A 23092-nucleotide genomic window follows, 5' to 3' on the forward strand; every position below is an offset into this window, starting at 1 on the left:
CTAAACTGAGAGGAAAACTATAAGGCTTCTAGCTTTGTTTGAGACAATTCAATCCGGCTTTTCCTAGGAGGTGTCGATTACTTGGTTTGTGGTGTAATTACAGAAACCACAAGATTAAAACACAGAGCAGTGTGAACACAATTTTCAGATTAGGTATTAAAATGCTGGAGGGGAAAAAAGTGCCCGAGAAAACTTGTGCTTTGTGTCTGCTCATTACTTCTTTGTATATTGTTTGGATAATAGACGTGATTTGTGCATGCTGCAGTTGCATGGGTGTTGCAAATGTTCTGCCTATCCGAGCTGATGAGATTTTAATGAATCAAGAATGCGTCATGTCACTTAATTATAAGTTTGAATTAATCTCTGAAGTATGGGGTGATTATGTTAAGTTAGTGATGATTTCCAGATAAATAAATAACACTTGGAGGGGTGGTAAGGGTAGGCAGGAGGTTATGGGAGTATTCAGTGGTGACTTTGTTTTTTCTTTCTTTACTCTTTGCAGGGATTTTAGCCTGGATCACTGTGAACTTTTTGACAGGTAGTTAATTCTGTGTAACTTCTCTCTAAATATGAAGTTGAGTCTCTTCTGTGAAGGTGATGACCCTGAGTTCCTCTGCCTCAATTGCCACGTCCTGCTTCTCCTCCTCACTGTGGCACCAGTGCTAAAGCAGTGGGTTGTTTTGGGCAGGCTGTGTTCCAGAGGGTGAGCCACACCTGTGGTAGGAGGGAGGCACCTTAATCCAGAGTAGAAGTTGGGAAACAAGGTTTTACAACATTCTTCATCCCAGTGTGAACTGTGCAACTAAAATGGTGTAACAGGGAATATGCTTCAGCCCTGCTGGCTCTAAGAAGTTCTGTGAATGCAATCCAGTGAAAAGAAGTACTCCAGTAGATACAGGAGCAAGCAGAAGAGCTGCTCTGGATGCAGAGAAGTTATAACCACTAGCTCTGCTCTTACTGTCCTTCCTCTCCTACTGCCCTTGACCAGTTGTATGGTGGTTACAGAATTTATGTACTCTCCCTGACAGTCTTCTGTGAGAAATACTTTGTCTCCTTCAGCTTTTGCTGGGTGCCTGGAGATTTTTCTGCTTTTATTTCTTTGGAGGTGAAATTGGAATCAAGGAAGAAAGTCCTATGAATCTTTTTGTAATGCCTTCTGTTTTCCTACCTTTTCTCTCTGACCTTTTTTGTCTTTGAAGGCCAGTTCAGCCCTCCTGTATTGCTGAGATAATGGGATAACTTGGTGGCTGGCTGAATGTGCATGCAGTATTCTGCACTTGGGGCTGTTCTAAGCGTGGTGTTGTTTGCAGGGCAGCTGTCTGGCCAGAACCAGCATACTGTTGGCACTCTGGACCTGGGAGGAGCCTCAACCCAGATCACATTCCTGCCAAGGTTTGAGGTGAGGAGTGGTTAAAAGCGTGCGGGCTGGGCCTGCAGGGCCAGTGGAGAGACCTGAGCACTGCTGTGCTCTCTGGTATCATTTTGTCAGCACTGGCACAAGCAGAACATCTGTGGTGTACAGAACATCTGTATTTCTGTTGCCTTTGACATCAGCAGTTGGCTGATAGGCGCTTGCAAACAAAGGAGCCTGGGTAACAAGGAAGAAAAAAGAGAGGAACCAAATGGGTAGAAACAAAGAGAAACAGCTTTTGTTTTCTAGACTCGGGGTGAGAAAGCCCCATTAATGAAATTATTTTGTATTCAGTAAATGTAGAACATTTCCAGGGAGTATTCTTGCATATTAGAAGAAATTTAGGGTCTGTTCCGAGTTCTCTTTTTCTTTTCTTTTCTTTTTTTCCCCAGTCTGATAGCAGATAATCACTGATTTTTGGAGGGGGTGTCTCATGGGGCAAACATTTTTTATAATAGCACAGCCAATCACTCTTTGTTTTCTTATCTATTTCTTCTCATTTTCTTTTGAGAATTCCTCAGTCTGTCTGCTGGGTTTGTCAGGAATTCTGCAGCTCTATAGAAACAGTTTGCACTGGGACCCAAATCTATAGTTTGCATGACAAAATTACATGTGTGTTGGAAGGGCACTATAGCATTTATATCTAGATATTATGAAGTTTTTTTGTCTCCCTTTCTGAAAGAGTCCTTTGTTTAACCTTTTGTTGTTTACAGAAATGGAGATTCTCAAAGGGTGTTTGGGGACTACAGACCACATGGTTTTCATATCAGGATATTTTAATTCTGCAGTGGTGTGTCGTGTTGAAACATGATGTGCAACCTTATCCTGTTCAGCAAAACCTCAAGTACTCTGGGCTTGCCCTCTGTTTTGTGTTGATAACACCTGCTGAAGCGGGCGCTGGACCAACAGGAAAGGGTGTTGCATGTCAGGGTTTTGAAGAATAAATAGAGCTGTGAAGCAGGCTGAACTGCAGCTCGGGATTCAAATGTCTCCTTAGAGCCTTGCAGGAAAAGGCCTCCAGGGTTTGTTCTAACCAGGGCCAGTGGTGGGAATTTGTAGGGTAATGTGGAAGTCAAGGTTTGTGTTGCTTGCTTGTACACTATGTCTGTTTCTCATCTGTGTTGTCAAGTTCATACAAAAAAGCACTGCATAGCTCAGAATGTTTCTGAAGAGGTTTTCCCACCTGCTGGAATTAGCAAGGATTTCTCCTTTGATTTGCAGAGGGCTTTTTTCCCTTCTGCAACCTGAGGCAGTCGTGTGTTTGCAGTTGTATTCATTTTGAACAAAATACTGTAATAGCAAGATATTCATTAATGAAATGTAGAGTACAAGCAAACAGAGGACATGTAATGGAGCTGTTTTTAAGCTAGTGTTATGCTTTTCATGGTATTATTGCCGAAGTTATAAGCAACTGAAAACCAGGCGTAATCATGATGAAATAGTCTGGTGCCTGCCTCATTTGGGAGGGGCGTGAGGATTTCTGCATTCTTGTGAAAGTAAGGCATGAAAAAAGCCAGTTGTTTTCTACAAACAACTTTTTTTCCCAGGATCTCTGTTTTTTTTAAAGTGTTTGTGATGTAACCTTTAGGAACAGAGCTCAAAACATGGCACGGTCTGGGTGTGTTGGGTCAAGGATGTGACTGCCATTCCAGTGAAAATCTACCTGACACCCAAAACAAATTCAGTTTGTATATGTTCAGGAGAAGCTGAAGCTGAATATTGCCAAACCTCTTTCAGCTTTGTGCAGGCTTCTGTCTAGGACTCTACAATTCCACATCTGTTTGGTGGTTTTTTGCTTTGTCTGGTTACTTGTATGGACTCGCAGCTTCAGTCCTCTCTGAGATTCTGCTGCTTGGCCCAGAGTAGCAGAGTGTCTGATGTGAATGCACAGAGCCAAGAAGGGATGGGAGAATGAGGTCACTAGTAGAGGAAAGACAGAAATTGAGATTGAGATCTCGGGAATTGGAAACAAAGGAACAGTAAATGGGCCCTAAACTGGTTCAGATCCACAAGGACATGAGTTAGTCTGGCAGGAAGGTAGGGACTGAGTACCAGTGGGGTGGAGGTGTGCACAAAAGGAAGACTCTGAAAGGAGGGAAACTGGAGGTGGTGAGACAATTTAGGGGAAAGCACTTAAACCAGGAGGTAAAGCAACCCTAAGACTGACAGTGAATGGTCGCAGCATTTCCTTGAACATTAGCATGACATTTAACATGGTGAAAATGTGGCCTGTACTTTACTTTGCATTTTTAATTCTTCTGAGTTCCTGAACTGACATGTCCAGTCTGAATTGCAAAAGTTCATAGTGCTGCTAGTGCAGCTGATTTCAGTGGGAAGTCTGTACGTATAGACTAATGTGTAAGTACTCTGAAAAATTCAGGTAACCTGATTTAGAAAGTATTTTCATCCTGATCTGTTGCACTTCCCTATTAAACACTGAAGTAACACAAAGATGCATGAAATATATTGAGTATTAAAAGCTACGGAGTGGGCACCATTGGGAAAACTGTTTTGTTTTCAAAACAGATCAGATGAGTGTGCAGTAAGCCCTATGGGTATATCTGTGATACTACATCAGAGTTGGTTGTTCTTTATTGCGTAATAGAAACTAAAAGATTTCTTCTTTTACTTAACTTTTAGGAAACTTTGAAGGAAACCCCTGGGGATTTTCTTACCTCATTTGAAATGTTTAATAGCACCTACAAGCTCTATACCCACAGGTGAGGAGCAAAAAGGCTGCTGTCTCCACTGGGGAAATCAGTCTTTCTGCAGCCCCTGAGCTAACCACAAATGGCCATGTCATCCCGTTACCAGCTGTTAGGGCCACGTATGAGTTTTCTTATCTGCTTGAAACACAAGTTGAAGTGGAATATGATGTTAGTTGACTGGAAATGTTCCAGGATCATGGTTAATATCACTGGAAGTGAATATTAGTCAGCCTGCCAAATGAAGAGGATGCATTATAAGTCACTACATATAAGGAGAAGAATTCTTACTACTGAATCCAAGCCAGATATTCTGGACCAAGCAGAAAGGTGAATGTTGTGCCAGTAGTCAGAACTAAACCTGGTCAGAGATTTGGAAAGAGACTTTTTCCTTCTTAGTTTGAAATGGCACAGCTCATCAGCACTGGACAAAAAGTAAAGCCTAGACTGATGTAAACCAGGAGAGACAACCACAGGCAGCTGATACAGACCATGGAGCACAGCAGATCCTGAACCAATTGGAGAGGGGGATACTTGGCCTGTAATAATGTAATTGTGCTTCATGTGTTAAGCTGACAGGTTTCTGAGGTGTTTGCAGTGAAATCTGGAGAGTTTACCTGTGTGACTTACAGTCCAATGAGAACTCAGCCATTTATAACAGTTGGTCTCAGCCCATTACTGCTGGGATGAAGATGATCATCTCAGTCAGTTACAGAATACGCCTCTTTGACAGCAGAGCTGGTTTAATAGTCCTCCTCTCCTACTGCTTACATTCACTTATGTAACTCATTGCTGTATTCACCCATACAGTCCATTAGATCACTTAAAATAATCGAAATTGAAAATTATCTCCTAAAAAATGAGGGAGCTGGAGGTTAGTTTAACTCTGCTTATTCTCTGAATGTTTGTATTGACATGACTAAAGGGACAAGTAGCCAAACACAGAGGTGGGAATGAAGGGCCGGCAGGTTTTTAACCTACCTGTGTTGCTGAAGCCAGCAACATGTAATGACATTCTCATAAATGTTCACATCCTCGCTTGTGATGAGCACAGCAGTAACCTGTGGAGTCAAACAGGCGAATGTCACACGAAGGCACGGCTCCCATTTGGCAGGAGGTTCTGCAGTTCTGTTAGCTCTGCTCTGAGAGCACAGGGTCTGATGTGGGTGACATAAGAATGGCCATCCTGTTCCCCATGCACTCCTTGCCCTTCTTTCTCCCTTGTTTTTGAGATTGTGCATTTTCGTTTTTCCTGAGTGTCTTGTGGAAATGTCCCATCAGCTCTAACCACTCTCTGCAATTTTACATTTACCTGTTTTACAGCTCTTTGTAATTCTTGGGTTTGTGTCACTCTTCTGGTACTTGGAATTGTTCTGGCAAAGGGAACTGTGCTTGAGAGAGGGGACACTTGTGGGAAGCAGAGCAAGGAAATGTAGTTGGGGTGTTCCAGGATTTAGGAAGAGACTATGGGTGAAGCATACCTGATGTGCAAGAACTAAAACTGTACTGTCTGTCTTTCTTTGCAGCTATCTGGGGTTTGGACTGAAAGCTGCCCGACTAGCAACACTTGGAGCTTTGAATATGGAAGGTATGTTCATGTGATCAAACATCCAGGATGTTTGAAGAGATGGTTAAACTCGGTCTTGTCAGCAGCCCATTTCCTGTGTCTTCACTTCTGTACCTCATGCTTTTCTGTGTTTTGCTGGCATAGATCTGTCTAGAAACAGGCTGCTGCTTGCTAAGGAGCTGTCTTGTGAGACAGCTGCTTTTCTGTGTCTCCAGGCTCAGCCAGCAGTGAGACTGAGCGCAAATGTCAGAAATGCAGACATGGGAACATACAAACACCATGGAGTTGTGGCCAGCCACAAAGTCACAGCTTTGCAAGCATCCACAGAAACACAAACAGCACGAATAGATCCTTTCCTGGCTTCTCTGGTGAACAGCCATTATCCAGATATCCTTGAACCATCTATGTCTCATTAACAAATGACAAGTCCCGCTGCTCTGCAGCTTGCAGGACAAAATGGGCACAACTTTTCCAGACTGAGACTGGTCCATCATTCGTCATTGCATGCAGCATCCATCAATTCACATTTCCGTACTTTTGCTTGAAGACCTTAATGAAGATCTTTCAGCCTTTTATTTTCTGGTCCTGCATATTGATCAATAACTGTTACATTTTATCCTTTCTGACTCTCCCCTCTGCTTTCATTGCAGTTGTGGATGGACAAATGTTCCGCAGTTCTTGTTTGCCAAAGCAGCTGGAGGCAGAGTGGCACTTTGGGGGAGTGAAATACCGGTACGGTGGCAACAAAGAAGGTAAACTAAGGAGTCTTGTTGCTTCTTGTTAGATAAGTCTTGTCTCCAGAATCTGAGATTTTTATTGGAAAATACTCAATGAATTACCTTGGATAAGGATGAAGGATACCCGTCCAGTCATTGATGTGGACTTTTGACAGCACCAGAGAAAAATCTGAAGCTGTAAGAGTAGCTGGCCTGCAGTCTCCATATTCTGGTTGTGATCTCTTATTACAAGTGCCAGCTTAATAGGAAATGTTCAGAGTTACTTGTGCAAATAAGGGAACTTTTTCTGAGGCTTTGAGCTAAATGCAAAAACTTGGGCTGTGTTAGAGTAGAACAGCTGGTAGGCCAGAGTAGATCTCACTTGTGGAACTATTTCCTAAGATACTGTCCGTAATGCTGCATACAGAGGGTGAAGCTGCTACCATCAGCTACTAGAGCAGACCCCTCTGGCGACTCATGTTGCTTTGCTTTACAGCTGGGGAACGTGAGAGCAGATTTGGTGTGTGTGGAGTGGATTGATAAAGTGATGGTGTGATGGGGAGGGGAAGTAAGGTTTTGTCTAGCAGGTGGTAGCAAATTTAAATGAGATTCTGCTGACCATAGGCCATAATAATGGGAGTTTTGCCTGATGTGGAGGAAGCTTTTCATGCATCTACACAAGATTGCTCAGCACACCTTTCTGATATTGCTATGATCTGCTCTAAGCAGTTCCATTTGATGATGGTGATGTAGAGTTTGTGCCTGCATGCAGGTGCCTTGCTGGATTATGGAAGGGATATCTAAGCTCTTCTCACCTCTTTTCATGCTTTAATCTCTGCTTCTTCCCTTTTTCATCCTTTTGCCACTGATTCTTCCATCTCCTAGATGCATCTCTTTGGCTCACCCCATCTGTGTTTGTCCTGGCAGGAGAAACAGGATTCAGGCCTTGCTACCTGGAAGTACTCAAGGTTGTCAAAGGGAAACTCCACCAACCAGATGAGATTCGTGGAAGTTCCTTCTACGCTTTCTCCTATTACTATGATCGTGCAGTTGACACCAACCTAATTGGTAAATCAGTTTGGGACAATCTACTACGTGTGAGCATGTGAGCCAGAAGGTAGAGAGAGGAACCCTGGAGGCTGGAGCCACAGGGAGCGGGGAAAAGGAACGGTGTTGAGAAAGAGGAAACGCACAAAATGCCTCAGGAAATGACTGTGTGTCAGTTTGATGTTCAGAGTTCAGCAGATGAGACCTGTGCTCTGATCTCCAGTTATACTTGCAGCTCTGTCTGTCACCAGCAGATCTCACTCCTAGCCCAGCATCACCAAGTTGCCCTCTAGGGTCAACTTAGATATGGAACACAAATGCTTTCAGGTCTGTGATGACTTTTCTCACCTCTTCATTTTCAGATTATGAAGAGGGAGGTGTTCTGGAAGTGAAAGACTTTGAAAGAAAAGCCAAAGAAGGTAACTGTTGTCATGAGACTTGGGAAACTGATGGGGATGAGATATATAAAAAACGTGAATCTCTGTAGGCAGTACATAATGTGGAGTTTTACTTTTTAAAAAAGATTGTTTAGCCTTTGTTCCACTTACACCTTCCAGTCACACTACTTAGATTTTATATTAGCCAACACCTCTAACAGGTGGAAAAGGAGGTACTGAAGAGCAGCAAGGACAAACAAAGTGTCAGTGACTTTGCCGTTCTGTTCAGGAGAGCAGGGAGATAGTTTGTAAATGTCAGTACCAAAGACAGTGAATTTGCTGTATCAAGGGCTCCTTCTGTCAAACTGCAACTCTCTGAATTTAGAAGAGTGCTGACTTCTGTAAGTCTGTCACCTTAAACCCTTTTTACTCTCTAACAGAATGGAGGGAGAGAGCAGAGCTTGTTTAAGCTTTCACAGCCTCTTCTGCATTCCTTTCCTCCCCCGACTTTTCTCCAGGATGCTTGTTCTAGTTTTGTACCTGCTCCTGTGAAAGAGGAGCTCCCACCATTCCATGCTACTGATGGCTAAAAGTTCAGCTTACAGAGCAAGACATTACCTCTGCATTGTGATTATCCTTGTGATTAGTAGACCTTGTTTGTCACCAGAAGATGCTTAATTATGTAGTTCAGGACTGACTTTTTTCTAAAATATGACCTAAATTCTAATTATTTTTTCAGTTAATCTTTCTAGAAACTCTCATGGGGATTGGGCTCTAAAGTTTAAGTGTAGGGTGGTTGTTTTCCCCTCTAGATACTGAAAGAACTTATTTCCAAAGATGCAGCTAAGATATTATCTAATACCATCAAACCATTTATTTCGCTTTAGAGCATCAGAAGATCAATTTTCTGACCCTAAATTAATGCCCCTCTTTCTCATTTCAGTAGTAGGAGGATCCTGCTTATCAGTTTCTAAAAAAGAAGTGAACTCTGCTCTTGCTGCCTGTAGAACAGGGCAGTAACAGTAGGTCTGGAAGACGATGTTCAGTGTAAATCTGTTTCCCAGTCACTGCCACCCTGACTCTGGAATCTTGACTTGGCTGCAGCAAGGTGGGGGTTGGTTGGGCTGTGGCCTCTTTCATGTCCTTGAACTTGTGTGGTTGGAGAAAAAAAATAAAAGAAGCTGCCAGCCTAGAAGGTGGAGTCCATTACTGGAGCCATCCCTGGAGACTAGACAAGGAAGACAGATGATGCTCTGTTCTTGAAAGAATAAATAATCAGCTCTGTGCCAGTTACCAGTTGAGCAGAGTCAGACTTCGAAAGAGCTATGTGGATTATGTTGCTGTGATAAAGGATGTACTTACGATGGAGTTGAGAGAAACTGGAAGTACTATGTGGCTTATTTCCCAATGTTATAGAACAGCTGTGTGCATGTACCAGGTGTCTCATGGACCTGTCAATTGAAATGGGTGACTTGTTTAAGTGGGCTTTGGCTTGAGGTCAGTTCAAATGTATCATGTGGATAAAAGGTCCTTTATTTTGCTGAGATCCCTTTTTTCCTCCCTTCTCTAGTCTGTGATAACATGGAAAGGTACAACTCAGCCAGTCCTTTCCTCTGCATGGATCTTACCTACATCACTGCTCTACTAAAGGAAGGTTTTGGATTTAGGGACAACACGCTCCTACAGGTGAGAAAAACAGTTAAATCCCAAACCCAGCTTCCAAATTTATCTTATCAATCAACATCCATTAGTTCATTTTTCTGGGTAATTATTATTTACTGAGTCTTTCCAGAGTCATTACATGTAGCTGCTGTCATCTGTGCAACATAGGAATCTAGAGGACTGTTGGGCACAACTTCTTTTTCTCCTTTTATAGTTAACAAAGAAAGTGAACAACATAGAGACAAGCTGGACTTTGGGTGCTACTTTTCACCTCCTGCAGTCTCTGGGCATAACCTACTGAGCTGTGACATTCCTGTGGACTTCAGCGTTTCTGAAAGGCTGAAAAAGCAAACTGCAACCTCCAGGTACGTTGTTCAGCTGGAGTTGGTCACAGAGCAGAACACGGACCAAAGCTGTAGAACAGATCTTCACCCAGCACTGGCGTCATGGATAATGAGAATTGCCACAGTGTGATTTATAATTGTGATTGCCATAAATGATCCAGAAGCTGCCTTCTGAAGTCGAAAGGCCTAAACTCCAGCTGAGTATCCTCAAGGGGCTCAAAGCCAGCTTTCACCAGCACGTTTGTACAGCATCCCATGGCTAGAAGCACAGAGTATCTGGCATGTGGTGGTAGACAACAGACACGTGACTTCCCTTCCCCCCTTTATTTTAAACATATGTAACTTAAGTTTGCTTGTGAGATGCTAAATACAGAAATTAAAGATGGCATCACCAGTGATTCAGAGAAAAGTGAACGTCTCTGAATGCTGCCAGCCTCAATGTTCCAAGAACCAGCTGTTGGCTTAGCTAATGCACTGCAGAGACTCCAGTCTGTCAAGAAGGGGTCTGCTGTAAGCACACTTTGGGTATGGTTTTGGGAAAGGTGTTGGCTAAGACATAGGTTGTAACTTGCCATGCATTTCTTTGGGCAGCAGTTATTTCTTAACCAGAATGTGGGCCTGACTGTGTTCATTTTGGTGCCCTTTACAAGTCTGTGCAGTCGTACCATACATCTGGCTATCAGACTTGGTAACTTTTTATTCATGTAGCACACAGTCGTAACAAATTGCTGTGCTGACACAACTAGACAGCAGCGCCAGCTATTTAAATGCCACTGCCAGCAGAAATGCTTGTCACATTACACCCACAAGGACATGAGGGTGCAGCGAGATGAAATGGCTGATCTGATAGCTTGCTTTGCCCTCAGAGGCAGTTCTGTTTCTCTGCTCCCACACCCACCTTTCCTCTGATGCTGATGCTCCTCAGGTTCTTCAGTGAAGCAATTCACAACCCCAGACTTGAGTTAAATCAGCTCATCAAAGAGTCAAGCCTAGTGCTAGCACAAGGGAAATGAGCACTGCACAGCCCAGGAGACCTGCTGGGCCAGCGAGCTGTGGGAACACCACAGCCCACTTTGTCAGTGAGCTCGAAGGTGTGGTTTCCCATCTGAGAGTCTGGGCTTATCGCTTCCTGCACTCTCCCTTGGCACCTCCTCTGACTGCGGAGCTGTGGTGAAACAAGTTGAAGTTGCTTAATAGATGAAACTAGGGAGAGTGGAATTAGCATCAGAAACTGAGAACAAGAGCAGAAGTAGCTTTGCTTTCGTATCACCTGTTTGCTTATCCCTTGTCCAGTTTAAATTGTTTTAAACTTCAATTCTCTTTAGTTCAGTATTCTGGAGTTCATGGAGTTGGACTTATAAATTCACGTATGCAGCCCTGCATTGCTCTGGAATTATTTTCATTATATACAGCAGGGCTTTAGGACCAGTGCATCCAATGAAGGGGTTGCAGCTGTTTAGGAAGCCCAAGACTTCTGTCAGGATAGCACGAAGCTATTTCAGTAACAATTTAAAGTGAATCTTGCCATCTCTCACACCAAACACACAGAAGCAATGAAAGGTCGGTATTTTAAATAAAGCATCTTGTCAGATAGGCTAGAAATTGGGCTGTAGGATCCTGGTTTTCTTGATTAATTGGCTGTAGAGAACATGAGGATTGCTTGAGTACCTTGAGGCTCCAAGTGCAGACCTTGCATGGTCCTAGATAGAAATGGCTGTAGACTTTTTCCACCCCCTGGAATGGGTAATGTAAGGTGAATTTACCCAGCCATAAGAACAGAGGCATTACTGATGTGACTAAGGGAAGCTTTTATCCATTGATCTCTTGTGATGAACTTCCCTGTCAGGCATTTGCACTTCCCTGTTTGCTGTAACACACCTTTCTCACTCCTGTAAAACCAAAGACTGCCTTCACGCTACCGTCTCTGCAAACTGGATTTGAAAATAATTGGCAATTCCCAGCAAAGGGAGGAAGTGGCCACTCCTGCCCTCACTAATCTTGCCAAGCACTTTGAAGACAGAAATTTGCCTTACTGTGAACATCAGTCCACTTCCTTTACTTAGCAGTGTGAGTTTGGCTGCGGCTGATTTAAGCTACTCCCTTCTCATATCTCAGGTTTTATGGCGCTAGGGTGCAAGGTGTGCTTCTGATTGAACAGTCAGCAGCAGGAGGCCAAGGGCTGGGGATGGAGCCAACCATGCTTGTCCCACTGCTGACACGTTGCTGGAAATGCAGGCTAGAAACACGCAGGCTGAAATATGAAATGTTTATCCTGCCTGTACTGCTCCTTACCGTAATCTGTTCTGAGATCCAGGTTGGGAAATTCCTCAGTGTCACAGCAAACTAAGAACCTGTTTCTGTTGGAGCACAAGGAAAGTAGTCGTGGCCTCTTAACCACAAACATTTCTTATTCCCCTTTCTAGTGTTTGGCAAAACTTAGTATCTGGTCTGCACAGGGTGACTGCAGATGCATTCATTTTATCTTCAGTGAACAACTGTGTTCAGTTTTGTACTCAGAGAACACAAGGTAGGGTGCAGTGGGCACTAGCCAGGCTGTGTTACTCCTGATAACGAGCTAATTTAATAACCCAAAAATCTCCTTTCAGTCTGAGGCAGTGCTATGACAAACTCTTACTAGATCCTGGGGCTAAGAGCCATAAGGCTTAGGAAGGGAAGGTGGGATGTCCAGAACAAGCAGCAGCTCTGTCCCACTGCAGAGACGCCAGCCCTGAGGGGTATTGAAGGGTTTGGTTTTGTCCGAAGGGAGGATGGTTTAGAACAAGACAGGTACCATGCAGAGGAACTTTCTTTTCTGTGTTCTTTGCCTCAGATGCTGGTACTACAAATGCTTGGTGGGAGCATCTGCTTCCCAGTACCAAAGTGGCATTAAATCCAAATGCTCAGGGCCTTCATTTGCCAGTGGCACAATTCCTTAACTGAAGCAAAACTGCTGCTCTCTGTCAGGGGCTGATCCTGCAGTCATGAGAAACACAAACTCAGCTCAAAGGTTTCTTTTGCAAGGAATTGCAGAATTGAGCCCCTGCTGTTTACATCTTTTCTCAAGGTGGGTGGGGATCCAGAGAAGCCAGGCAAGTCCTCCCACTTACCCTAGTGCAATGAGATTATTCATTGGCTTGACTAAAGACTAAGCGGCCCTTTAGGAGAAGCATTCTACTTGGAGCCCTGATACGAGTGACTGAAGAAGCACAAGTAATGGCTTTCAGTTCAAAACTTGTTCTTTCTGATGTTAATTCCTGATGCTGTGTAACCATACGTGTAAATCTTGCCCATGGGCAGTGCTCACTGAATGTTGTGAGTGTCAGATGTCTAATGCAGGAGGCTGGTGTTTGGAACCCAAGACAGAATATCTTGAATGTCTATTTTAGTAATTAAAGCATTTTTAACAATATTCAAGACGTTGTGGGGCAGTTTTCTTTCCTAGATATTACTGCTGTCTTGCATCTCTTTTTTGTAGAGCCCTTAAGATGAGCCCATTCCACAAAATTAAACAAAACACCAAGAGAAAGGCAAGGAAAAAGGTGCCATCGTGAGTTGGCTCTCCTCTACTGAAAACTACCCCTCCTTTCCTAGTCCAGGAAGTGCCAAGAACCCAGGAGTGTCATTACAGCTCTAGAAATCACAGCAGAAAAGTAATTGAGCAGCAAAAGTGGTAGCTGGCAAAATCCAGCATTTGCGAGCAGACAGACAGCTGTTTCCACCTCAGTTTTCAATTCAAAAGGCCCAAATCAAAAGCAGATTGTACAGACAGGTCTGTGGCTGAAGACAACGTGGTACTACAGGAAGAGACCCTAAATCCTCTTGAGGAGAGCAGATGAGACAAAACTTTTGCATGAACCAGTGGATGATGTAACACACAGCTCAATGCCTCAGTTTTATTGATAAATTAAAATAACACAGTTCAAAGGTTCAAGTCGGTCACAGGGCTTTTAAGGGCAATGTATTCACTGGCAAGCTGCTGTTCCAAACTGACAGCAGATCACTTGCTGGCAAAAGCCACGATTTGCTCCTAGAAAGGGAAAAGAAAAAGATAAAGCATTATTTGTAAACTGGTAATCAGCATACATGTAGAAAGCAGCTGTAGTCACCTTCCCCTTCATGTACAGATGGGCAGCAGTTCTTGGTCAGCCTTTCCAGCCCAGTGCACAGCACCTGTCCCCGCAGATGGAAACCTAAGGAAGTTGGAGCATTGGCTTCCTTTCTAAGCAGCACAAAACGGAGGTGTTACCAACACGTTCTGTGCTCAGAAAAAAGAGGTCTGAATTTGGTTTTGTGCTTTAAACAGAGAAGCAGGGGGAAAAAAAAACCCCAAACATCTGAGTACTGAAGCAGCAGCATAGTCCTCTTTTTAGTGCAACTAATACAGACACCTTGTCAGTGGCAGCCGCTGAGCCTTAGGAATTTACTGCTCTTCAACTCAGGTAGTGTCTTACCCATGAGCATACCACAAAGGTAACAGGCTACCTGTGTTTAATAGAAAAAAGAGCAGGTGGCTTAAGGAACCTCATGAAAATCCAGTAACTAGGTCAAGATGGTGCAGAATTTAGGCAGCCAGGCCGCAAAATAGAGGGTCTGTGTTTAAGACTGAACCTTCTTGCCAACGTGTTCTTCAGGTGACTTCCATTTGAGACTTGCACTTCTGCCAGGAGGGAACAATTTGACAAGACAAAACAGGACAGGAGCAGGAAGCCATGTGAGCTGCACACCACATCTGTCCAGTCACCTGATGCCTTATTCTTAGTGGAGATGTGTTTCTGTAGGGCTGGCTGGGTTTTCATAGTGCATTTCTGGAATGCAGTTCAAGGTTGCACATTTTTTAGGTTGAGAGAGGTTCTCCTCCCCCTCTACTCTGCCTTGGTGAGACCACATCTGGAATATTGTGTCCAGTTCTGGGCCCCTCAGTTCAAGAAGGACAGGGAACTGCTGGAGAGAGTCCAGCGTAGGGCTACAAAGATGATCGAGGGAGTGGAGCATCTCCCTTATGAGGAGCGGCTGAGGGAGCTGGGTCTCTTTAGTTTGCAGAAGAGGAGACTGAGGGGAGACCTCATTCATGTTTATAAATATTTAAAGGGTGAGTGTCACGAGGATGGAGCCAGGCTCTTCTCGGTGACAAACAATGATAGGACAAGGGGTAATGGGCACAAGCTGGAACACAGGAGGTTCCACTTCAATTTGAGAAGAAACTTCTTCTCAGTGAGGGTGACAGAGCACTGGACCAGGCTGCCCAGAGAGGTTGTGGAGTCTCCTTCTCTGCAGACATTCAAACCCCACCTGGACGCCTTCCTGTGCAACCCCATCTGGGTGTTCCTGCTCCAGCAGGGGGATTGGACTGGATGAGCTTTTGAGGTCCCTTCCAATCCCTAACGTTCTGGGATTCTGTGATTTTCATTCCATAGCAAAATAGAGGTTAGAAGTCTTTGGTTTTAACCACTAATAGAGAGGATACAGATAGATCCTTATCTTCCCTTGTGCTGCAGGAAAAACCAGTTACTACTGAGCCTTCAGTTACTTAGGAACTCCTCAGGCTCGTTCAGGGGACACAACCTCAGTCTGAACAAGCAGAATTTTCCAACCAAAAATGTTTAAAGAATATAAAATCTTCAAAGCTTGTGTGTATTTCAAGAGTAGTTCTGGACTCTTCCTATGGATTCTTACTTTGACAGGAGGCAGGGCATTTGTTGCTTGCAGTCCCCATGTCCTCAGCAACACCAAGGGAGCCAGCCTTGTGGAGTAAAGCCTCTTGAGCACATCAATGGCAGCTATCAGGGAGACGTTGTGCCTCTGACGTTCTGTCTCAAACTTTAAGAGATGTTTTAAGGAGCCTGGAAGAGAGAATTTAATGCTCCTATTAAAATTAACTTGCCACAAACAGTTGTGCATCTTGTGTATGTAGCAGTCTGCACTGATAACTGAAAGCACAGAAAGAGAACAGAGAAATAGTCCATCTTAATAAGGGCCTCCTTCCATCAGCTACTGGTCTTCATCTCACCACCTCTTTAACTACCACGCTGCAGAACTTTTTGTTTTGTTAAAGCAGCTTTGAGATTTGTGCAATGGAAACTGCGTCCAAGAATCTTTTAGCTGCTCCACAGCCAATGGACATCAGAACAGTTTTGCTTCAAAGGTACTTGTGCCTTTCAAACACAAGACAGCAGCACGTTGAACCTGCGGCAGAGGTCGTGCTTGTCCTGGTGCTGGCGGTGAGGCCTGTAAGTGATCATCTTACTGCCACTGCGTTGTCTGGGACCCTTACCCAGATCGCTGCCGTTGAAGGCCGCTGCACTGAGGTGATGGGCTAAACATGCAATGTCACCAAAGCCCAGGTTCACGCCTTGTCCTGCAAGGGGGTGGACTCTGTGCGCTGCGTCCCTGGAGCAAGAGAAGACAGAAATTTATACCCCTTCTTGAACAAAGCCTTAATGGCTGACAAACCCCAGAAGGGATCAGCATAGCACTCCTCACCTCTTTGCAATGAACACCACCTTACAGCAGCGCGTACGCTTTACCCAGTACCTCCTTGCATGCTACACTGAACTACCTGACTGCCTCTGCAGTTGTGAGCAGCAAGACAAAGGGGAGATAACAAAAAGCAGTTCTGAAAGGAAAAATTACAAAGAGGAAACAAAATCCTCTCAGATCACGTGTGGAACAGGCCTCAATGCTTTTGTAAGCGACCTCGGCACAACAGGAGGTGTGTCACTGGCACGTTTCACAAACACAAAGTAGAGAGACACCATGAATACAAAGGAGAAGTGGGATATCATTGAATAAAACCAGAATCGGGTTCTTTTATGAGCAATCTGTAAAGAACAAAGCCAGACGTATTGATAAGGGCATCTAAAAGCTAGAGAAATGAAATTAAGTTTGGGTGTGAAAGATGATGGATTTTAACAAGCTGTAAAGTACAGAGTTCTCCCAAGGACAGAGTGGCTCACAAGTTGGAAAGATGAAAATTATCTGAAGTATAACACAGAATCCAAGACGTACTATAAGCTACCACCATATTGCAGCTGTGGCAGAGAAAACAGTACATGCAACCTTAGAATGTAAAAGGTATTTCCCTGTTTCTACAGACCACCGTACAAAAGCCTTTCAACCCATCCAGAATAATTTCTAAGCTTTGTCTCTTGTGTTCAAGGAAGGTGAGTTTAAAACTCGAACTGGAGCTCAGAATGGCTGTCACAGTGTCTGGGGAAGCACAGGTCCAGCGTGAGACACTGGATTGTTTTACTGGACTGTACAAACCAGAAAAGGGAAATAATTCTCTCACCATTTACATAGAAAGCACACACAATGGACAGAGACTACTCGAACAAAAGGACTTTGTTGGCATGAGAGCACATGGTACAAACTGGGCCTGGATAAAGCCAAACTGAAACTAGAAATGATTTCTAACCATCCTGTTTGTTGAGTAGGAGCTGCTGTACTCGCATCATTTCTAACCACACGCCACCCACCCACACGAGGGCTACCGCAGGGGATCTTACCCGATAAGAGCCACACGGTGCCGGACGTACTGGGTCGCATGCCCCAGTCCAAGAGGGAACATGGCCCGGCTCTCTGGGTCTACTTTGGCAACGCTTGGGGGCAGCTGACGAACTGCAGTCCCTGAGGGTTTCAGGAGCAAAAGAGCGGAGCGAAACATGGCCCCAGCAGTGTCAATGAAGTTGGAGTGGTTTATATTGCTCCACTGAAAAAAGCAAATATGTGTAAACCCAAAGCAGACGTACAAAAAAATCCAGTTGGAAAAAGATAAAGTGAATGAGCACCCGCTACTGAATTTTAACCACTTGGACAAAACTATACAGTAGAATAAACTATCTTCATTGTTTTAGGACAAACAAGTTTCCAGCTAGGATGAGCCTTCCCTTCCCACCTTTTGGAAATTTAGTTCAACAACTTCTGTGACTTTCAGAATTAACCTAATTCAGTCTCAAGGGGTCATCCTTTCTTTGCTAAGTGCCTTTCTAATATCATCCTCACCAGAGGAAGGAACTTGGGAATTCGCCTCTCCCCTTACTGCCCTTTAACCTGTAGGGTTCCACTGTATTTCTTGTGACTACAACCAAGTCAGCTTCGTACCCACCACAAGGCTGATACTCACAAAGGCAGAGTTGATGCTATCCACAAAACTTTCCTCATCCATAGCGAGAAGTTCTGAGGCACGTTCATGAGATGTAGACCAGACCAGAGAGCTGGCAGTGTCAGACAACTGGTTTAAGAGAACATCAAGGGTAAGCATCAAGAGAAAAAGCCGTGAAAATAAACAACCAGTGCAAAGATTTCCCCACTGCCCTGCCCCACACCAGTCCCTCTGCACATTACTCTTCCAGCCCAAACTTGCTACAAGTGGGAAATACCAAGGATAAAGTAGGAGGGCAAGAGGGGAAAACAAATGCAGTAACTGAAAAGTAAAGGGCAGATGGACAGAAGAGACAGAGGCAAACACAGAAAGGCACAGACAGAAAGAAAGTTACTAGAACAGACTAAAAACACACAAAAAATGCAGACCACGAGCCATCTTACCGGAAGCAGCGCGATTGGCCCTGTGGGAAGGAACCTCTGCCACGCTACGTTATTGTCTGTGGCCTACAGTGGAAAGAAGCAAGTGGACAGCTATGAACAAATGACCTGGATCAGCTGCTCTGCTGCTTACAGATGAGTCAATCAACAGAATTTCACCTCAGACAAATGAAGAGTTGCCACCACAGCCGACTGGTCATACTGATGCTCAATGTTTTTAATTTCAGCTTCCTTCCGGACTACAGAGTTATGACCATCTGCACCAATCTGCAAAACAGAGAGATCCAAAGCAACCTCTTCAGCAGCTCCTGGGAACACCAACATTGCAGCCTACAAACCTCAGCCTGCATGTACACATTTGTTGTTTATTCAGAAACAAGTCTCCAAAAACCAGAAGAGGTGGCCCCTTCTGCTCTTGTCCAGTTCAGCACAGTCTCCTGGCCTGAGGTACAGAAAAGGCTAAGCACCGTGTCCCACCGCACCTGACAGAGCCAGCCACTCACCTCACTCCAGCCCTTCACGTGGGTGGAGCGGCACACACGGAATCAGAACCAAACCCAGCGGAAAGGACTTGGCTGAGAGATGACGCCTGATCAACAGAAATAAAAAGTTTAGTTACCAGCAGTTTGGTCTGAAGTCTGCGTCCATCAGCTAACTCAATTTGGACCCAAGGGCTTGTGTCACTGCTGTGAGAGGGAAGGGGCCAGGTATACCCGACTGCTCTGCTCCCGTAGAAAACCTCCACCCGGTCTGATGGGAACACAAAGTACCACGGTCACAGCATGACACAGACATGGAAACAAGGAAACATCACTACAACAGCAAAGGCCACGCATGGCTTAACGGCACCCTAAGAACTGACCACACAGGCACCCTGACAGAACAGACCTGGCCAACCCCTCATCACTGCAAGGCCTGTTCTGGATAGAGAGCTCCAGATCTTTTGATTAAGTCTATTTTTGGAGAGACCTTGTTCTGGAGAACTACGTGTGCAATTGCTTTCTTGCTGTATAGCCGTTGGAAGACAGATTTCTCCCTCCCCCCACCCAATTCAAGAAGCTGCCTATGTCCAAGTTACTTGTTAGATGAATTATCTTTCACCCTTTCATAACTTTGCACACACAAAGTAAGGCAAGTAACTGGAAGCTCTCCGCAGGAAATAAAATATTGAAGAAGTTGTCTACTACCTGCTACTGCATCCAACTGTTTTGTGAGAGCAGACATAATGACATCATTCTCCACTATGTAACCCATGTCATCTAAGTCATCTTTCTCAAAAATGATCATGGCTTCTGAACAAGCATCCCACACCTACAAAGAAAAAAATACATTACATGAAGCTGCAGGAACTTCAGGAACTACAAATGTAGCCATCTTAACAGGAAAAGGATGTGGCAACCTAGAAATACAGAACTAGAGGAAACGTCCTGGGTTACTGTCCATCCCCAGCTACTAAAGTACATCACAGAATTAATTTCATGCAATGATCCAGCTTCATCTCAAACCCTGATTGCAAAGGAAGTTTTTTATCCATACTTTCCTATTCCATAATTAACAGATAAAGCTGCTCTACCCCCCCGTAACAGGTTAACCCTGACAGGCAGCTCAGCACCACACAGCCGCTTGCTCACTCTCCCACAGTGGGACGGGGAAGAGAACTGGAAGGGTAAAAGTGAGAAAACTCGTGGGTCGAGATAAAGACAGTTCGATAGGTAAAGCAAAAGCTGCGCATATAAGCAAAGCAAAACAGGGAATGCATTCGCTGCTTCCCGCTGGCAGGCAGGTGTTTAGCCATCGCCAGGAGAGCAGGGCTCCTCCATGCATAACGGTTACTTGAGAAGACAAACCCCATCACTCCAAATGTCCCCCCTTCCTCCTCCTTTCCCCCAGATTGTATTGCTGAGCACAACACTGCATGGTGTGGGATGTCCCTCAGGCCAGTGGGGGTCAGCGGTCCCAGCTGTGTCCCCTCCCAGCTTCTTGTGCACCCCCAGCCTGCTCGCTGGCGGGGCAGAGCAGCAGAAATGGCCTTGGCCCTGTGTAACCACTGCTCAGCAACAGCAAGTACACCCCTGTGTTATCTACACTTTTCATCACAAATCCAAAGCACAGCACCATACAAGCTGTGAAGAAAATGAACCCTATCCCAGCCAAAACAAACGCACACCTTTACCTTTATTCCCCGACTGGCACCCATGCCTCAGTACCTACAGCTTCCATTAGGAATCAACCTTTCATCCTGTAACATCCAGGCTCTGAGGATGGGTATTTCTGAGTAGGCTGCTACCCCCAAAAAAGTAACAGGAATCACCATAAGCATGACCGGCCCTTTGCCAAAGCAAAAAACCTTGGATCATTAACGTAAGTGCTTCTGAGAACTGGGAGCAGACAGACACGTGGTGTGTTTGCAGCCCTGAGGAAGGCACCTGCATTCGCCGGAACGGTTTGAGTCTTAGGCTGCAGACGTGATCCCAGGCACCAAAACCTGCAAAAGGACACAAATGCATGGAGCTAAAGGTTCCCCTGGGACAGAGACCCAAACAAAACTGAAGCTCACCCCACATCTCCTCCTCCCTCCCTGACCATCAGTGCGCAGACCCCACTTGCACCACCCCCAGACAGGGCCAGGTCGGCCTCAATACTTTCACAGCTCCAGCATCACATTATTTTACCGTTAACACAAGCCAGTAGGAAAGAAACAAGAGCTTCCCATGGGCACTGCAATGTAACAGTCAGCTCTCACTGTCCCACTGCTGAGTAATAAAACAGACACACAAACCCACAGCCATCGCTGCTTAGAACATTTCCTTCTCCATAAGGAATCAAGGCTCAAATCTCTCTTTAAACTGAACAGTAACCAGAAGTCAGTTACCAGACTACAGAGCACTAAGTATGTGCTTCTCTTGTGAACAGAACATTCCAGATGCTGTGGAAAGCACCTTACAGCCTTTCACTAGCCTAAAGTCACAGATATTTCTATAACAAACCAGACCAAGACACCAGAACACAGATCCCCGCTACCCAGAGACACCTGACCTAACCACCACAATTCAGCACACAGAAAAATAAGAGAAAAAGGCAAATAATCCCCTTGAGTTTAGGATGAAGGCAGCACGTGCTCAAAGGGGTTCTGCTTAAACAAAATAAAACCAGCTCAGATAAGCTGTTAAAGATCCAAATTACATCATCATACTCACTGCTGAGGAGGGTTGCTGATCCCGGGGAGATGGAACTGACCCTGTTACTGTACCTGTCTGGCACAGGATCACACTCCTTCCTAGGACCGGCCTCCAGCAAAGCTATCTTCTTATCATGGAAGTGAATATCGTGCCCTAAAACGAGCAAACACGTGCTCTGTTACACTGCTCCTAACAAAAAAATCTCCGTTCTTATTTCTGTGTCAGTCGACACCTGTGCATTTCTGTAGTAAGACAGAGCAGATGTAAAACGTAGTAAAGGAACATACTTAGGAGTTTTGATCTGCCGGGTGAACTTTTGTATGTTAAAGCTTTAAGATTACAGTCCTGTTACTGAGACAGACAACCTTTTTGCAGTTAAAGCAAGGGTTAAACATCTTCTTTTTGTACAAATTTGTGCCTATTTTGTCATGAAAGCTCATTATTGAAGTATTAACGAGTGACACAACAAGTGTGTCAAGTATTAACGAACACAAGCTGGAACACAGGAGGTTCCACTTCGATTTGAGAAGAAACTTCTTCTCAGTGAGGGTGACAGAGCCCTGGACCAGGCTGCCCAGAGAGGTTGTGGAGTCTCCTCTGCAGACATTCAAAACCCGCCTGGACGCCTTCCTGTGCAACCTCATCTGGGTGTTCCTGCTCCGGCAGGGGGATTGGACTGGATGAGCTTTTGAGGTCCCTTCCAATCCCTAACGGTCTGGGATTGTGTGAAATCTGCAACGTTCACTCCACACGTGGATTGTAGAGTTTAAACATAAATTTACTTATTACAACAAGAGACCAAACCAAAACTTCTACGATACTGAGCAACTACACCAATATTTTCTTTGTCCTTAAATTCTGACACAGCACAGGCAGTTCAGACTTTAACTTTCAGTTATAGAGAACTGAAAAAAAATTAAGAGGTGCCTGAAGTAAGGAGTAAATCCCACTCCAGCTGCATCAGTCATGCTTGTTGCATCCGCCTGCTACGGCTGCAGAAGGTGCCAAGACCAGAAACCGTGTCCTTTTAACACCCAGAGTTTACTGCTGCAGCCGCCCTGACAACAGCAGTGCCCTGAGCCTATTTTCTAGATCATGCACAACACAACTGCATCTCTTGAGAGGTCCCAAACCTGCGCGTTAGCCTTAGACATCACTGCCGGAGGGAATCCTTACGCTGTCCCAATTCCTCTGTGGTCTTGCTTACAACACAGGCAGAGCAACAGCAAGACTGCGAGGTAAACCCTCACAAAGCCCAAAGCGCTTATCGCTCAGGATCTGTGCTCTTCTGCTCTTCTCCGCACTCCCTTCGTTAGGTTTCTGCCACTGTCACAGCCCTGTGAGTCAACGCTGCAACCGGAGCAGCAGCCCGCGCTCTCGGGACCCCTGGAGACACAAACCAAGCCCAAACCCGCTTCAACCGGTGTCCCAAGTGTTTAAAATACGGGGTGAGCGGACACTCCACGCACTGACACACAAAGGTTTTGGGGATCCTCCCGGTGACACAGCGAGGGGAGCGAGACACGAAACCCGCGGAGACACC

The 23092-nt window shown here is 44.9% G+C and overlaps 2 protein-coding genes across 2 annotated transcripts in view; one reads left to right on the forward strand and one right to left on the reverse strand.

Moving 5' to 3' along the window:
- ENTPD5 (ectonucleoside triphosphate diphosphohydrolase 5) overlaps window positions 1–10164 on the forward strand; it is a 14319-nt gene extending 4155 nt beyond the window's left edge. Inside the window, exons 5-13 of the mRNA XM_010188855.1 lie at window positions 503–538; window positions 1311–1399; window positions 4052–4131; window positions 5643–5704; window positions 6334–6435; window positions 7327–7467; window positions 7809–7865; window positions 9394–9509; window positions 9700–10164. Of these exons, the coding sequence (XP_010187157.1) occupies window positions 503–538; window positions 1311–1399; window positions 4052–4131; window positions 5643–5704; window positions 6334–6435; window positions 7327–7467; window positions 7809–7865; window positions 9394–9509; window positions 9700–9786 (770 nt within the window). The 3' untranslated portion in view covers window positions 9787–10164. The remainder of the gene's footprint in view (window positions 1–502; window positions 539–1310; window positions 1400–4051; window positions 4132–5642; window positions 5705–6333; window positions 6436–7326; window positions 7468–7808; window positions 7866–9393; window positions 9510–9699) is intronic.
- Window positions 10165–13695: 3531 nt separating this feature from the next.
- The window catches only part of COQ6 (coenzyme Q6 monooxygenase), a 9675-nt gene continuing 278 nt past the window's right edge, over window positions 13696–23092 (reverse strand). Inside the window, exons 2-12 of the mRNA XM_010188858.1 lie at window positions 21568–21724; window positions 20797–20855; window positions 19558–19681; window positions 18990–19120; window positions 18530–18637; window positions 18374–18436; window positions 17952–18059; window positions 17335–17537; window positions 16101–16216; window positions 15503–15669; window positions 13696–13856 (exon numbers count right to left, since the gene is read on the reverse strand). Of these exons, the coding sequence (XP_010187160.1) occupies window positions 13827–13856; window positions 15503–15669; window positions 16101–16216; window positions 17335–17537; window positions 17952–18059; window positions 18374–18436; window positions 18530–18637; window positions 18990–19120; window positions 19558–19681; window positions 20797–20855; window positions 21568–21724 (1266 nt within the window). The 3' untranslated portion in view covers window positions 13696–13826. The remainder of the gene's footprint in view (window positions 13857–15502; window positions 15670–16100; window positions 16217–17334; window positions 17538–17951; window positions 18060–18373; window positions 18437–18529; window positions 18638–18989; window positions 19121–19557; window positions 19682–20796; window positions 20856–21567; window positions 21725–23092) is intronic.

Source organism: Mesitornis unicolor, unplaced genomic scaffold, assembly GCF_000695765.1.
Source record: "Mesitornis unicolor isolate BGI_N332 unplaced genomic scaffold, ASM69576v1 scaffold28327, whole genome shotgun sequence".
In the NCBI taxonomy this organism is placed as follows: Eukaryota; Metazoa; Chordata; class Aves; order Mesitornithiformes; family Mesitornithidae; genus Mesitornis; species Mesitornis unicolor.